Source organism: Chiloscyllium plagiosum, unplaced genomic scaffold (assembly GCF_037043375.1).
Source record: "Chiloscyllium plagiosum isolate Xiang-an unplaced genomic scaffold, Cpla_swu_hap1 HiC_scaffold_37, whole genome shotgun sequence".
Taxonomy (NCBI): Eukaryota; Metazoa; Chordata; class Chondrichthyes; order Orectolobiformes; family Hemiscylliidae; genus Chiloscyllium; species Chiloscyllium plagiosum.
The window spans coordinates 77,340,917-77,355,812 of NW_028270175.1; the positions used below are offsets into that span (position 1 = coordinate 77,340,917).

Sequence of the window (14,896 nt, forward strand, 5' to 3'; positions counted from 1 at the left end):
ATTCGTTCCCTCAGTCACCTTCACATATCCCTCTCAGAATGTGAAAAATATTAATCGTTATTTTGAATTTTAATAAAATAGTATTGAATTGAAACGGGTTAACTGGAACTATTAGCTCAGCGAATGTTATTGATGTCAGTCTCCGTGGATCCTAAATGTGTCATGGGAGGATTTGCCTCTTCTATTAATTAAGGATTCGGTTCAATGAATTGTCCCATAGTATGAGCAGGAGCTCACCGACAGCACTAACAGGAATCAGCTCCTCCAGAGAGAGGGGGAGGATAGATTATAATCTGAGAACATTAGACTGGAATGTTCCAACAATGGATCAGAATCCGAGAACATTAGACTGGAATGTTCCAACAATAGATGAGAATCTGAGGAAATTAGAGTGGAATGTTCCAACAATGGACAGGAGTTTATCCTACGGACTTTACTGGATTTCCCAGCCTGGAATATCATTAACTTGGTGGATCTATAATTTTCTGCTGGTTATTCAAGGTGGTTACTATCCCATCCTCGCTATAGTTGGTGTTCCTGGTAAGTTATTCTATCTGTTCATTAAGCCAGGTTAAACTGAATTGCTGCCGATATTATTTAAAATTCAGAAAGGTGGACGTCAACATTTTCAATTCCAATGAAATATTTCATTCCTCACAAATTGTATCGAGCAAATTACTCATGGAAAATTGCTCACTGATATGCGAGGAGAACCAGACTGTTCTCAAAATCCATAATCCTTCTCGCCCTACATAGATGTACATTTCCATACCCTCCCCACTCACGAAACCTGTCCAATACCACCATCATAATATCCCCGTCTCCTCCTCCGCTTCAGTGCATCTTCTGAATAAACCATCAATTGTGCCTTTGTTAAATCTGAACACACGTTATCAAGTCCCTTCTGACCACATGTTAATGACAGTATAATTGCGCTTGAGTATGTTGAACTTGTTCACTGCACAGAATCCGTCAAAGAGGCAGGCACTGCATGCTGCTTAAGTCATTGCACATAATCTAGAGGCACAGAATAATAATCTGTTGATATCTCATGAAGGAAATTAATGTAATTGAAATGAAACTATCAATATTTGTGAGAAAAAGCCCATCTGCGTGCATCATGTCCTTCAAAGAAATCAATGGGTTATCCTTCCCCAGTCAGGTGTGTGCAAACTCACAGCAATGTGTTTTACTCTTTACTGTCCTGTGGAACAGCTGAACCACTCACTCAGTTCAATATCCACATAACATGCTGACCTTGTCAGGGCTGCACACACCCCGTGAGAGAAGAACAAAGGTAAAGTTAGCTCCATTCCGGTTCCTTTTCGCCTTTTTCCTACACTTCATTTCCATTCAGGTAGGTGACCATTCCCTATTTCAAGTAAAATCTTTCTCACTGAGTCTATCCCCAAGAGTGATGTTCATCTCCACGGGCGCCTCTCATGCTGGCTTTGCTGATGCTGACATACAAATGTAAGAACTTTTAAATTCCACATCAGTGGCAGTGCACAGAGACGAATGGGTTTTACGTCATAATAAAGAAATGGAGACCGGAAAGTGAGGGAAAGGAATTATTATGATCATCGCTGATATTGTTGTTGAGGCAGTATTTAGGATACTATGGATAGATTTTCTCTCCTTTAAAAGGAATGATCTCATTGAAACAGAGACAGTATAAAGAGATTTCACCATAGTAATCACTGGGCTGATGGTAAAAGAGGAGTAAGTGAAGGTTAATCTGTAGCACTGTCAGAAAATAAGAGGTCATTGCATTGAAACTTGATGGTGATGGACAATCACTCGTTATGTTCTACACAGACACTGAGAAGCTGATACATTCCATGGCTTGTATTTTTTTTTAACTTTAGTCGGGATGCATGATTTTGGATATTTAAGTGCCTCTGAGGATAAAATTTTCAATCATATCCTGCCTTGATATCCAGCTCAATCCCTCAAACCTGAGCAGATCAGTTAACCCGATCTGTTAATGTTAATAGGATGGTATCTGTCTGGACAGTGTTTTCCTCGCATCGAGGGTAGTGAATGTCAGCAATTCTCAGATCCAGAAAGTTAGGGGAGTTGGATCACTGCAAGTATTTAACGAGGCGATAGATGGATGTTTGACCTGTCAGAGAGCTGAGGGGGTGTGAAGAATTGGCCATTAAAATGGAATGAATGCTAACAGTCGGCCAGACATGATCGCATACAATGGCGTGGGCATCCGAATTACCTACTCCTGTTTCTTACGTTCTCGTATTGTCTTTGGAATGTGAATGGTTGCAATTTTCATGGGAGTGCTGTTATTGAATGTTGAGGACAGTGAGATACATGCATCCTGTGAGCCATCTCCGGGAATGATATGGGCCAGATATTCACAGTGAATCTGGGTCTACAACATGACCAACAAATGAAATCCCAGTTGCAGTGAGAAGACACTCTTTAAAGAGATGGGAGGCTTCTTTCGTAACCAGCCTGGATCTGTCATCACATTTTTCAACCCACAACAAACCACGCAGTGTTAATGACTGAATGGTATCCTGTGTTACTGCGGACCAGGTATATGGAGCAAGTGGTCTCTATCTGCTCTTGTTCAGGTGGTTGGAAGGACTGAATGGAACATAGGAACAGGGACCCGAGGAGCAGGAGTGGGTCATTAGACACGTTGTCATTGCTCGGCCAGACAGTAAGATCATGGCTGATCTGAGTGTGGTCTCCGCAGCACTTTTCTGTCTGTCCACAATTTCCCTCCATTCACATGTCTATCAGATGTTGAATAAACTCAAATTTGAATAAATACTAGGAAACTGCGCAAAGTCAAAGTGCACAGGCAGCACTATTCTGGAAGGCACCAGGGATTTGTCTATCAGTCTTGTTCCTCTCCAATTAATTCTGCTGCAGTTTATCATTTTTGATTTGTTCATGGAATGTGGCTGTTGTTAATAGGCCAACATTTATGGACCATGTGTAATTACGCTGGAAGTGGTGGTGCTGAGCTGCCATCTTGGGATGAAACTTCGGGGGAAGAGAATTCCCATTTGAACAGCCCCGTGAGAATTTCTCATTCCTGCTCCGATCACTGTTGGAGGGTCACTGTTTCCTTTCCAGCCCCACTTATCCACTGGTTACAACAGGTTTGAAGTGTAATCTAGGTCATTTTCCCGAAAAATCTGAGACGCAGAGTCACACACGTTCAGACGCACACACAAATGCACATGTCTTAAAATGATAAAGAATAAGGAAAGGTTTCCAGAGTTGCATAGTAGTTGAACTCATATCAAATGGAAAAGTGATAATGTGTCCCAACTGCTATGCTGTCTCCGATATTATTCTACTCAAACCAACTGCAGATATGAGACTTCTTCCTGGAACACTTCGATTTGGCAGAATTTCCTTTTCTTCGAGCAGTGGAGCGATTTCCATTAATCCTCAACAGGAATCCTCCATATTTGGTAAAGATGACTCAGGGATTTTTTACTCTCGCACTTTGCTGTCAGTAGGGTCAAAGTGATAGAGAGGAGGCAATCGGCTGCGGCTTACGACCATAAGATCATCGGACATAGGAACAGAAATTAGGTCATTCAGCCCATCGAGTCTGATCCATCATTCAATTATGCCTGACAAGTTTCTCAACCACATTCTCCTGCTTTCTCCCTGTAACCTATCTATCTCTGTCTTAAATATACTCAATGACCTATCCTCCACTGCCCTCTGTGAAAATGTATTCCATAGATTCTCCATTCTCTGTCTGAAGACGTTTCTCCTTATCTGCATTCTAAAAGGTTTTCCCTTTACTTTAAGGCTGTGTCCTTGGGTCTTAGAGTCTCCTACCAATGGAAGTCTTCTCAACATCCACACTGTCCAGGCCATTCAGTATTCTGTACGCTTCAATTAGATCCCCCTCATCCTTCTGAACTCCATCAAGAACAGACACAGAGTTCTCAAACGTTCTCATATGTTAAGCTTTTCATTCCTGGGACTATTCTCGTGAACCTCCTCTGAACCCATTCCAAGGCCAGCACATTCTTCCTGAGATATGGGGCTCAGGACAGCGCACAATACTCCAAATGTGGTCTGACAAGAGCCTTTTTGAGCTTCAGGAGTACGTCCCTGCTTTAACATTCAAATCCTTTCAAAATAAATGCGGTCATTGCATTTCCCTTGTTAACTAATGACTAAACCTGCAAGTTTACGTTGAGAGAACCCTGGAGTAGAACTCCCAAGTGTCTTTGCACTCCAGAAATCTGAATTTACTCCCCATTTAGAAAGTAGTCCATGTTTGTATTCTTTCTACCAAAGTGCATGTTCCCACAATTTCCCACTTTGTACTGCATTTACCACTTCTTTGCCCAATATCCTAATCTGTCCAAATCCTTCTCGAGCCGACCTGTCCCTACACCTATAATTGTATCATCTTCAAATGTAGCCATAATGTCTTCAGTTCCTTCATCTGGATTGTTAATGTATCAAGTGAAAACTTGTGATCCCAACACTGAGCCATAGGGAACACCACTTGACACCTTCTGTCAACCTGAGAAGGACCCTTTCATCGACACTCTGCTTCCTGCCAGACAGCCAAACTTCTATCCATGTTAGCACCTTGCCGCGAACACAATGGGCCCTTGCCTTACACAGTAGCCTCCTGTCAACACATTGTCAAAGACTTTCTGGTTGTCCAGGTGGATGATATTCATTGGCTTTCCTTGTTCAAAGCTGCTCTTTACGTCCTCAAGATTTTCTAGCTGATTTTCCAGGCATGACATCCCCTTAATGAAAACATGCTAACTTTGTCCTACTTTACCATCCACCTCCAAGTATTAAAAAATCTCATCCTTCACAATGGACTCCAGGATCTTACACACAGCCAAGTTTAGATTAGTCAGTCTGTAAGTTTCAGTATTTTGTTTAACTCTTTTTTAAACAGGGGTATCACGTTAGCGATTTTCCAGTCCTCTGGGAATCTCCCTGATTGGCGCGACTCCTGAAAGATCACTACCAATGCCATCACTGTGTCATCAGCTATCTGCCTTATAACTCTGGATTGGAGTCCATCTGGTCCAGGTGATTTAATTACCGTCAGGCCATTCAGTTTTTCCCAGCACTTTCTCCTTGGTGATGGCCGCCAACATCTCTGTCCACTCACGTTTTTTTCAATTTTTGGGATATTACACGTGTCTTCCACCGTGAAGACTGACGCGAAGTCATTATTCAGCTCCTCGGCCATTTGCTTGTTCCACCCTACTATCTCTCTAGAGTCAGTTTCTAGTGATCAAATGCCCAGTTTTGCCTCTCGTTTGCATGTTATGTATTGAAACAAGCTCTTACAATCTTTCTTTACAAGATTGGCTTACTTACACTCATATTTAATTTTCTAACTCCTTATTTATTTTTTCGTTGCTCTCTGTTGGTCTTTGCAAGTGCTACAACATGGCGGCGAACCCCTCTATTAATTAAAGTGAACACCCAGGAAAGCTCTCCTCACCTCGTAATCTATTAGAATATGAGTGACAGAGAACTCCCACATTTCACTATTTAAAGAAAATAATGTCAATTTATTTTAACTCTAAAAGTGAACATTACACAACAAGTATTCACAAATCTAATCCCCACCACAACTGCTGATTATCTCACTCCAAGTAAATAACGTAATGCTGTTTCAATAAGACACTTATGAAGATTACATCAGCTTAATTTCAAAATCACACAGCCACAGTCATCCTCTGTGATCTCACTCGTCAGGCTGTTGAATTCCCTGGGTCATCATATTTCTGTTTACTGTGAAGATCTTTCATATGAACAGATATCTTTGATAAAGAGTATTTCCTAATGTCTTGCAGAGCAAGATGGTTGATCCATAGGCTTCTCTCTCTCCAACTTTCAAAATGTCCGCATTTTTAAATCACCTTAGTGGTTCGATGTTAGCAAAACTATAAATTCAAACTCAATTTGCTTTCAGTGACAGAGAGTGAAGGAAAAAGAGTGTTGCATGCAATAGAGAGTGGTAGAGCAAGAGCCTCGTTCGGGTGTAGGTGCTTTAACAGATATGGCAAAAGTGAGGACTGTAGATGCTGGAAACAAGATTTCCATCAGAGTGGTGCTGGAAAAGCACAGCAGGTCTGGCAGCATTCGAGGAGCAGGAAAATCGACTTTTCAGGCAAAAGGCCTTCATCAGGAATATAACAGATATACAGTGAGTGTGAGGGCGTAAACAGAATATGGAGACACTTGCCTGGCAGAGCAGGGAAGGTTATTGATGCTGATCCTGGATTGATAGGCATTTCGTCGGATCATCTCAGCATCGGGGTGAGCTTCCCCAATGTCTTGTTCACGTCTGTCACTAAAAACACCACAGACCACATCCCTCAGCTTCTTCAGAATCACTTTGTGTCGATCTTGTAAACAACAAGGAGGAACACACATTGGTGCATGTAAATTGTTGTGCAAATTTTGAGCATCCTGTGCTCTGGAAATGAGATATGCAAATATTGTCGATGTTAAAGTAATACTGGATGATCTAAAATTGCATCTAAACTGCGTTAACTAAATGATTGCTAATGCTGTGAAAAGTAAATTTCATAAATTTATATGGGGTAGGTTGAAGAGTATGTTGTAAATCAAACGAGAGAGCAGGTAATTTCCAGCGTGGTGTTGTCAAGTCACAAAGGCTAATTAATACTCTTGTTCTTAAGCAGCTTTTGAGGAATCGTTACATTAATATGTTGCATTTTACACGGCGTCTGCATGCAATATACAATTTTTGAACATTAGACTCAAATATCATGGAAGCCCAGAAACGAGAGTGTCAAGTGAATTGAAAAAATGGAATATGACAATTAGTGCGAGCTAAATAACGGTTATTATTGATAGAAATACTGCAACGTCTGAAAAATACGTACAGATCTCTACGTTACAAACATCAAAGAAAGGGAAGTTGACTCAATGATAGTTAATGTAAGAAATTAAAGATTGCATTAAATTAAAGAAAGCAGTTTCAGGAGAATTCCATCTGAGAGATGTACTTTTCCGAAAATAAGGAAGGAGAAAATGATAAGGAATTCAAAAAGAACATGAATACAAACAAACAGGAAACACACAAATTGCTTACATCTACGAGCCATATACTAAAGAAAACAAAAGCAAGGTCAAATGTGGAAATTTGTAAGGTATAGGAGAATTTATTGTGGGGGAAAAGCAAAAGGGCACAGAAACTAACCACTTACTTCACATCTGTCTTCATGGAGAAAGCTCCAGGAAACCTTCGACGTATAGCAAGTGGTCATATTGGACTTGTGGAACGAAAGACATAAAGTCAATGCATATCAGCAACAAGGTAGTACTTGGAAGTCGAGCTAGGTTGATCATTGCTAAGTCTGATGGGCCAGATGTATTTCATATCAAAATGTCAGAAATAAACAGCATATTAATTGAACTGTCGGTGACTGTGTTTTATTTTCTTGTAGATCCTGCAAAGGCTATAAGCCATTGTAGATAACTGGAAGGTAGTAAACATGACCCAACTATATATGCAGGCAAGAAGAGATAATGCAGAGGACTGCAAACCAATTAATTTGACATCTGTAGGGAAACAGTTCGAATCTACTATATAAGATGTGATATTGGGCATTTAGAAATGAACAACAACATTGCAGAGAATCACTATTTATTACTGACAGAGAAATCATACCCGACAAACTTCGAAATTGTTTGAAGTTGTTTCTTGCAGCATAGACAATGGACAACCAGTGGAAGTGGTGCATTTGGATTTTCAGAAGTCTTCCTGTAAGAACTCACATAGTGAGTTCGTAAATACAATTACCGTGAATAGTACTTGGAAGAATACATGTAATTGTAAAGTTAAAGTTAGGTTGGCTTCGTTTAAGGGAATCTGAATATTGATGTAGAGACATCAATAAGCTCTTGCAAAGAGTGTTTGGTGAGAGTACACTTGGACAATTGAGTACAGTGTTGGTGACTATTCGAAGAAAGAGTATACCTGTCACAGAGGATGTGCAATGGACATTCTTCAGATTATTCCCTCAGATGATAAAATTTTCTGATCGGGGACTTGTCTTGTGACCTCCTCAGTTTCAAAGAACGAGAGGCGATCACAAGGAAATTTAGAAAATCGACGAAACATGTGACAAGGTGGAAACAAACAGAATGCTTCTCTGGCTGTCTACTCGACATTTAAGGGAAATAATGGGAGCAAAAGGGACAGGCCATTTAAGACCCAAATAAGGAGGAAATTCTTTACTCATTTGGGATTGACGCTTGCAGGGCCATGGAAACCTGCTGAAAGGGCAAGATTAGGGAGAATCTCCAGATATTCTACAGGCATGTCATCTGAAACAGAATAACCAGGGAAAAGGTAGGACCTATTAGTCACTTGCCAAGTGGCATCCGAACTGAACTTCATGGTAGAAGGCAGTTTGTGTGCCTGGAGTCCAGTGTGCCCTGGTGTACCGCAGAGATCAGTGCTGTATCCCTTATTATTTGTGGTATTCAAAAGTGATGTGAATGTGAAGTGGGTAGTGGGAGTGTGATAAGCAAGTCTGTGTTGCAAACAAAGATTGACAGGGTGGATGGCAATAAGGAGGAAGGCCTTATATTACAGGAAGATGCAGGTGGATTGGTCAGATGAAAATGATCAATGGCAGATGGAATGTTACCCTGATAAATATGAGGTGATGCACTTTGGAAGATGGAACCAGATAAGGGAGGATTCAATGAATGGCTGCACACCAGAAAGTTCAGAGGGTATTTCTCCACACATCATAGAACATAGAACACTACAGCACAGAACAGGCCCTTCGGCCCACGAAGTTGTGCCGAACATTTGTCCTAGCTTCAGCACCAATCCGTATACCTATCCAATTGCCGCTTAAAGGTCACCAAAGATTCTGACTCTACCACTCCAACAGGCAGCGCATTCCATGCCCCCACCACTCTCTGGGTAAAGAACCCACCCCTGACATCTCCCCTATACCTTCCACCCTTCACCTTAAATTTATGTTCCCTTGTAACACTCTGTTGCACCCGGGGAAAAACTTTCTGACTGTATACTCTATCTATTCCTCTGATCTTCTTATAAACCTCTACCAAGTCACCTCTCATCCTTCGCCGTTCCAACGAGAAAAGGCCTAGCACTCTCAACCTATCCTCGTATGACCTATTCTCCATTCCAGGCAACATCCTGGTAAATCTTCTCTGCACCCTCTCCAAAGCTTCCACATCTTTCCTAAAGTGAGGCATACCAGTACTCCAAATGTGGCCTAACAAAAGTCCTGTACAGTTGCTACATCACTTCACGACTCTTGAATTCAATCCCTCTGCTAATGAACGCTAATACACAATAGGCCTTCTTACAAGCTCTATCCACCTGAGTGGCAACTTTCAAAGATCTATGAACATGGACCCCAAGATCCCTCTGTTCCTCCACCTCACTAAGAACCCTACCGTTAACCCTGTATTCCGCATTCTTATTTGTATTTGCTAAATGGACAACCTCACACTTGGCAGGCTTGAACTCCATCTGCCACTCCTCAGTCCAGCTCTGCATCATATCTAAGTCTCTTTGCAGCCGACAACAGCCCTCCTCACTATCCACAAATTCCACCAATCTTTGTATCATCTGCAAATTTACTGACCCACCCTTCGACTCCCTCATCCAAGTCATTAATAAAAATTACAAACAGCAGAGGTCCCAGAACTGATCCCTGCGGAACTCCACTTGTAATTGGCTCCAGGCTGAATATTTGCCATCTACCACCACTCTGACTTCGACCGGTTAGCCAGTTTTCTATCCAATTGGCCAAATTTCCTTCTATCCCATGCCTCCTGACTTTCCGCATAAGCCTACCATGGGGAACTTTATCAAATGCCTTACTAAAATCCATGTATACTACATCCACTGCGCTACCCTCATCCACATGCTTGGTCACCTCCTCAAAGAATTCAATAAGACTTGTAAGGCAAGACTTACCATTCACAAATCCATGCTGGCTGTCCCTGAACAAGCAGTGTCTTTCCAGATACTCATAAATCCTATCCCTCAGTACCCTTTCCATTACTTTGCCTACCACCGAAGTAAGACTAACTGGCCTGTAATTCCCGGGGTTATCCCTATTCCCTTTTTTGAACAGGGGCACAACATTCGCCACTGTCCAGTCCCCTGGTACCACCCCCGTTGACAGTGAAGACGAAAAGATCATTGCCAACGGTACTGCAATTTCATCTCTTGCTTCCCACATAATCCTCGGATATATCCCGTCAGGCCCGGGGGACTTGTCTATCCTCAAGTTGTTCAAAATGTCCAACACATCTTCCATTCTAACAAGTATCTCCTGTAGCTTACCAGTCCGTTTCACACTCTCCTCTTCAACAATACAGTCCCTCTCTTTCGTAAATACTGAAGAAAAGTACTCATTCAAGACCTCTCCTATCTCTTCTGACTCAATACACAGTCTCCCACTACTGTCCTTGATCGGACCTACCCTCGTTCTCGTCATTCTCATGTTTCTCACATACGCATAAAATGCCTTTGGGTTATCCTTGATCCTATCCGCCAAAGATTTTTCAAGAACCTCTTAGCTCTCCTAATCCCTTTCTTCAGGTCCCTTCTGGCTATCCTGTATCCCTCCCCTGCTCTGTCTCAACCCTGTTTCCTCAACCTTATGTAAGCCTCCTTCTTCATCTTTAGATTAGATTAGATTAGATTAGATTAGATTAGATTAGATTACATTACAGTGTGGAAACAGGCCCTTCGGCCCAACAAGTCCACACCGACCCGCCGAAGCGCAACTCATCCATACCCCTACATTTACCCCTTGCCTAACACTACGGGCAATTTAGCATGGCCAATTCACCTGACCTGCACATCTTTGGACTGTGGGAGTAAACCGGAGCACCCGGAGGAAACCCACGCAGACACGGGGAGAACGTGCAAACTTTTCACAGTCAGTTGCCTGAGGCGGGAATTGAACCTGGGTCTCAGGCGCTGTGAGGCAGCAGTGCTAACCATTGTGCCACCATGCCGCCCACTGTGCCACCATGCCGCCCACTGTGCCACCATGCCGCCCACAAGACATTCAACCTCCCTCCTCAACCAAGGTTCCCTCACACGTCCATTTCTTTCCTGCCTGACAGATACATACATATCAAGGACACGTCGTATCTGTTCCTTGAAAAAGTTCCACATTTCCACGACATCCTTCCCTGACAGCCTATGCTCCCAACTAATGCTCCTCAGATCCTGTCTTACCCTTCCTTCAATTGTAAAACCTACCCTGTTGCACGCACCTATCTCTCTCCATAACCAAGGTGAAAGTCACAGAATTGTGGTCACCATCACCAAAATGTTCACCCACTAACAAGCCCATCACTTGTCCCGGTTCATTACCGAGTACCAAATCCAATATGGCCTCCCCTCTGGTCGGACAATCGACATACTGAGTTAGAAAAGCTTCCTGGACACACTGCGCAAACACCACCCCATCTAACCTTCTTGATCCAAAGAGCTTCCAATCAATATTTGGGAAGTTGAAATCGCCCATGACTACTACCCTGTGGCTTCTGCTCCTTTCCAAAATCTGTTTCCCAATCTGTTTCTCCATCTCTGCTGCTATTGGGGGGTCTATAGTAAACTTGCAACAAGGTGACTGCACCTTTCCTATTTCTGACTTCAGCCCATACTACCTCCAAAGGCAGATCCCCCTCGAACTGCCTTTCTGCAGCCGTTATACCATTTCTAATTAGCAACGCCACCCCTCCTCGTTTTTTACCACTCTCCCTAATCTTATTGGAACATCTGTAACCAGGAACCTCCAACAATCATTCCTGTCCCTCTTCTATTCACGTTTCCGTGATGGCCACAACATCGTAGTCCCAGGTACCGATCCATGCCTTAAGTTCACCCACCTTATTTCTGATATTCCTTGCGTTGAAGTAGACACACTTGAACCCATCTCTGTGCCCGCAAGTATTCCCTGTCTGTCCTACCTTCTTCACAGCCTCCCTACATTCTTGGACATCCTGACAAACAGCTAGCCTACTTGCTGGACTACAAGTCCGGATCCCATCCCCCTGCCAAATTAGTTTAAACCCCCCCGAAGAGTGCTAGCAAACCGAACCCCCAGGATATTGGTGCCCTTCTGGTTCAGGTGCAACCCGTCCGGCTTGTACAGGTCCCACCTTCCCCAGAATGCAGCCCAATTGTCCAAATACCTAAAGACCTCCCTCCTACACCATCCTTGCAGCCACGTGTTCAACTGGACTCTCTCCCCATTCCTTGCCTCACTGTCACGTGGCACCGGCAACAACCCAGAGATGACGACTCTGTCTGTCCTAGCTTTTAGCTTCCAGACTAACTCCCTGAGCTATTGAATGACCTCCCCACCCCTCTTCGCCAACCTCCCCAACCTCCCCAACCTCCCCAACCTCACTTCCGCCAACGTGCACCACGACTTCTGGCTGCACACCCTCCCCCTTACGGATTCTGAAGACACGGTCCGAGACGTCTCGGACCCTGGCACCCGGGAGGCAACAAACCATCCAAGAGTCTCGCCCATGTCCACAGAACGCCTGTCCGTCCCTCGAACTAGAGAGTCTCCTATAACTAGCGCTCTCCTCCTCTCCCCCTTTCCCTTCTGAGTCTCAGAGCCAGACCTCGCGCCACAGACCCGGTCACTGCAGCTTACCCCTGCTACACCAACAGTATCCAAAGCGGTATACGTATTGTTTAGGGGAACGACCACAGGGGACACACCCACTCAAATATCAATCACTTACCTTCCCGACCAGCTCTGCGCTACAACCTCACTTCCGCCCAGCTCGCGCCGCTCTCTGCTGTGAGAAGACCGTTGGCATCGAAGTAAGTTCTTTATATATCAGTCACTTACCTTCCCGACCAGCTCTGCACTCCAACCTCACTTCCGCCCAGCTCGCGCTTCTCTCTGCTCTGAGAAGACCCCAAACGTGACTGGATATGATCATTTATGAGTTAAGCAGGACCGTCGATATAGCCTTTGTTCGTTGACCCACAGATTGTAAGAGGTACATAGCTTTGGTAAAGCCAAATTAAATACTGTGTGCAGTTCTCGTAGCCATATTACAGGAAGGATGAGATTGTATTGGATGAGGTGAAAAGGAGATTCACTGGGATGATACCTGGGATGGGACATATGAGCTGTGTAGAGGGGCTGGATAAACTCGAGTTGTTTCCCTTGGAGCAGAGAATGTTGAGTGGTAAGTAATTCAGGTTTAAGTTTACAAGAGGCATGGACAGGGTGAATAGAAAACAGATGCTCTTTCCAGTCAAAGTGTCGGTTTCCTTACAGTCTGAAACCAGGGAATGGAGAATGGAGAACAGAAAAACATGAATCAACTACTTCACTTCTGTCTTCACAGAAAAAAAACATAAACAAAGCCTTCCCAGCAATAGGAGAAAACCTGAGACTGAGGAGAAATGTATATAGTATGAAATTAGCAAATAAACTAATTTGGGAAAATTACTGGAACTGAAATATATGAGCATAAAAAAAATTCAACACACATTGATGAAATGGGAAACATATTAGAGAAACTGACTGGTAGATTAATTACGGGAAAGCAAAAGAGGAACTAAACTTGGATTATCAGAAAGATTTTTATTAGAGTACCTTTGGCCAAGATCAAGTGTCTGTTCATATCAGGACGGGTGTCGAGTTGCGAGTCATCAGAGCTCGTCGAGATCATCGCTGGATCGCTATTGGACGGTGGAGGATCGTTTGGTTGTGCTGTCCTGCTCTTGGTGGATCTTCATGCTGGCTTCGGCTTAACGCCAATTCAGGGACCAGCCAAGCCAGGAGCTATGGCCTCAGCAGCAGCCCGCAGACCAGGCCAGGGCATTCGCAACGCAGTCAAGGTGACTGTGAAGAAGGTGGAGGATCATACACATGTCGAACGGATGGCATTTGTGAAGAAGACTTTGCTCTGCTGTGGGTTTGAAGCAGCCGTGGGGGGAGGGAACGAGACTGTCACGCACCTTCTGGAATGTACCTACGTAGGAGAAGTCTCAGTGGTGTTTGTCGAGCTTCGTCCCGAGTAGCGCCGTGACACGGGAGCTCTGTGCACTATGGGCTGTTCCTCGGGGCGGACACCGAGACAAACATCAACTGTGCCTGAAGGATCATCAACTCGGTGAAGGACGCTCTCTGGGCGGTCCGAAACCTGTTGATCTTCCAGCTGAAGGAGTTGACCCCGACTGAGTGTTGCAGACTGCCACATTCCAAGGTCCAGGACTACGTGTTGAGGGATGTGCTGAAGCTTGGGGCAGCTGCCGCCAAGGCGCGGTGGGGAAAGACCACCGTGTCACATCTGCCTGCCTAAGAACAACACAGTCATTTGGGCTCTAGTGACGCCTCAGCTAAACATATGGACATATGTTTGATAAATGTACAGACCTGTGTATAAAAATGATAAAACTCTGATAACTGTATGTAAATGTTAACGCATGTATGGCATGACAAACTGTACAGACCATTAAAGTATTTTATGAATAAAGTATATTTTTGAAATTAAAAAAAGATGTGTGCTGCATGTAGGCTTTTCCTGGAGCAGGCTATTTCGATGTGACCTTGAGGAGCGTGAAGCAGTGTGAGCAGCTCCTGAAGGTCTTCAAGGTGAAGGAAGGGGAGCATCTGTTCTCCATCTCGTCAGCGGTTGTGTGTGCGTCCTGCAAAGAGCAGTCATGTTAATGCGACTCAAATGTACAGCCCCCACGTTCCACCAGTTGATGTCCTCACCTTCTTGAGTAGATACATCCAGGTTGAGGCAGAAAGCACTGATGTGGTGGACCCTTTCAGAATCTGGACCAGCAAGCGGCAGGTCAGGGTAACCCTGAGGGTCGATACCATGAGAACAT

The 14,896-nt window shown here is 43.9% G+C and overlaps 1 protein-coding gene across 1 annotated transcript in view; it reads left to right on the forward strand.

Annotated features, from left to right (window-relative positions):
* Window positions 1–221: 221 nt before the first annotated feature.
* Window positions 222–14,896, forward strand: part of LOC148139846 (putative G protein-coupled receptor 139) — a 57,950-nt gene continuing 43,275 nt past the window's right edge. Inside the window, exon 1 of the mRNA XM_087980680.1 lies at window positions 222–540. Coding sequence (XP_087836806.1) covers window positions 222–540 — 319 coding nt within the window. The remainder of the gene's footprint in view (window positions 541–14,896) is intronic.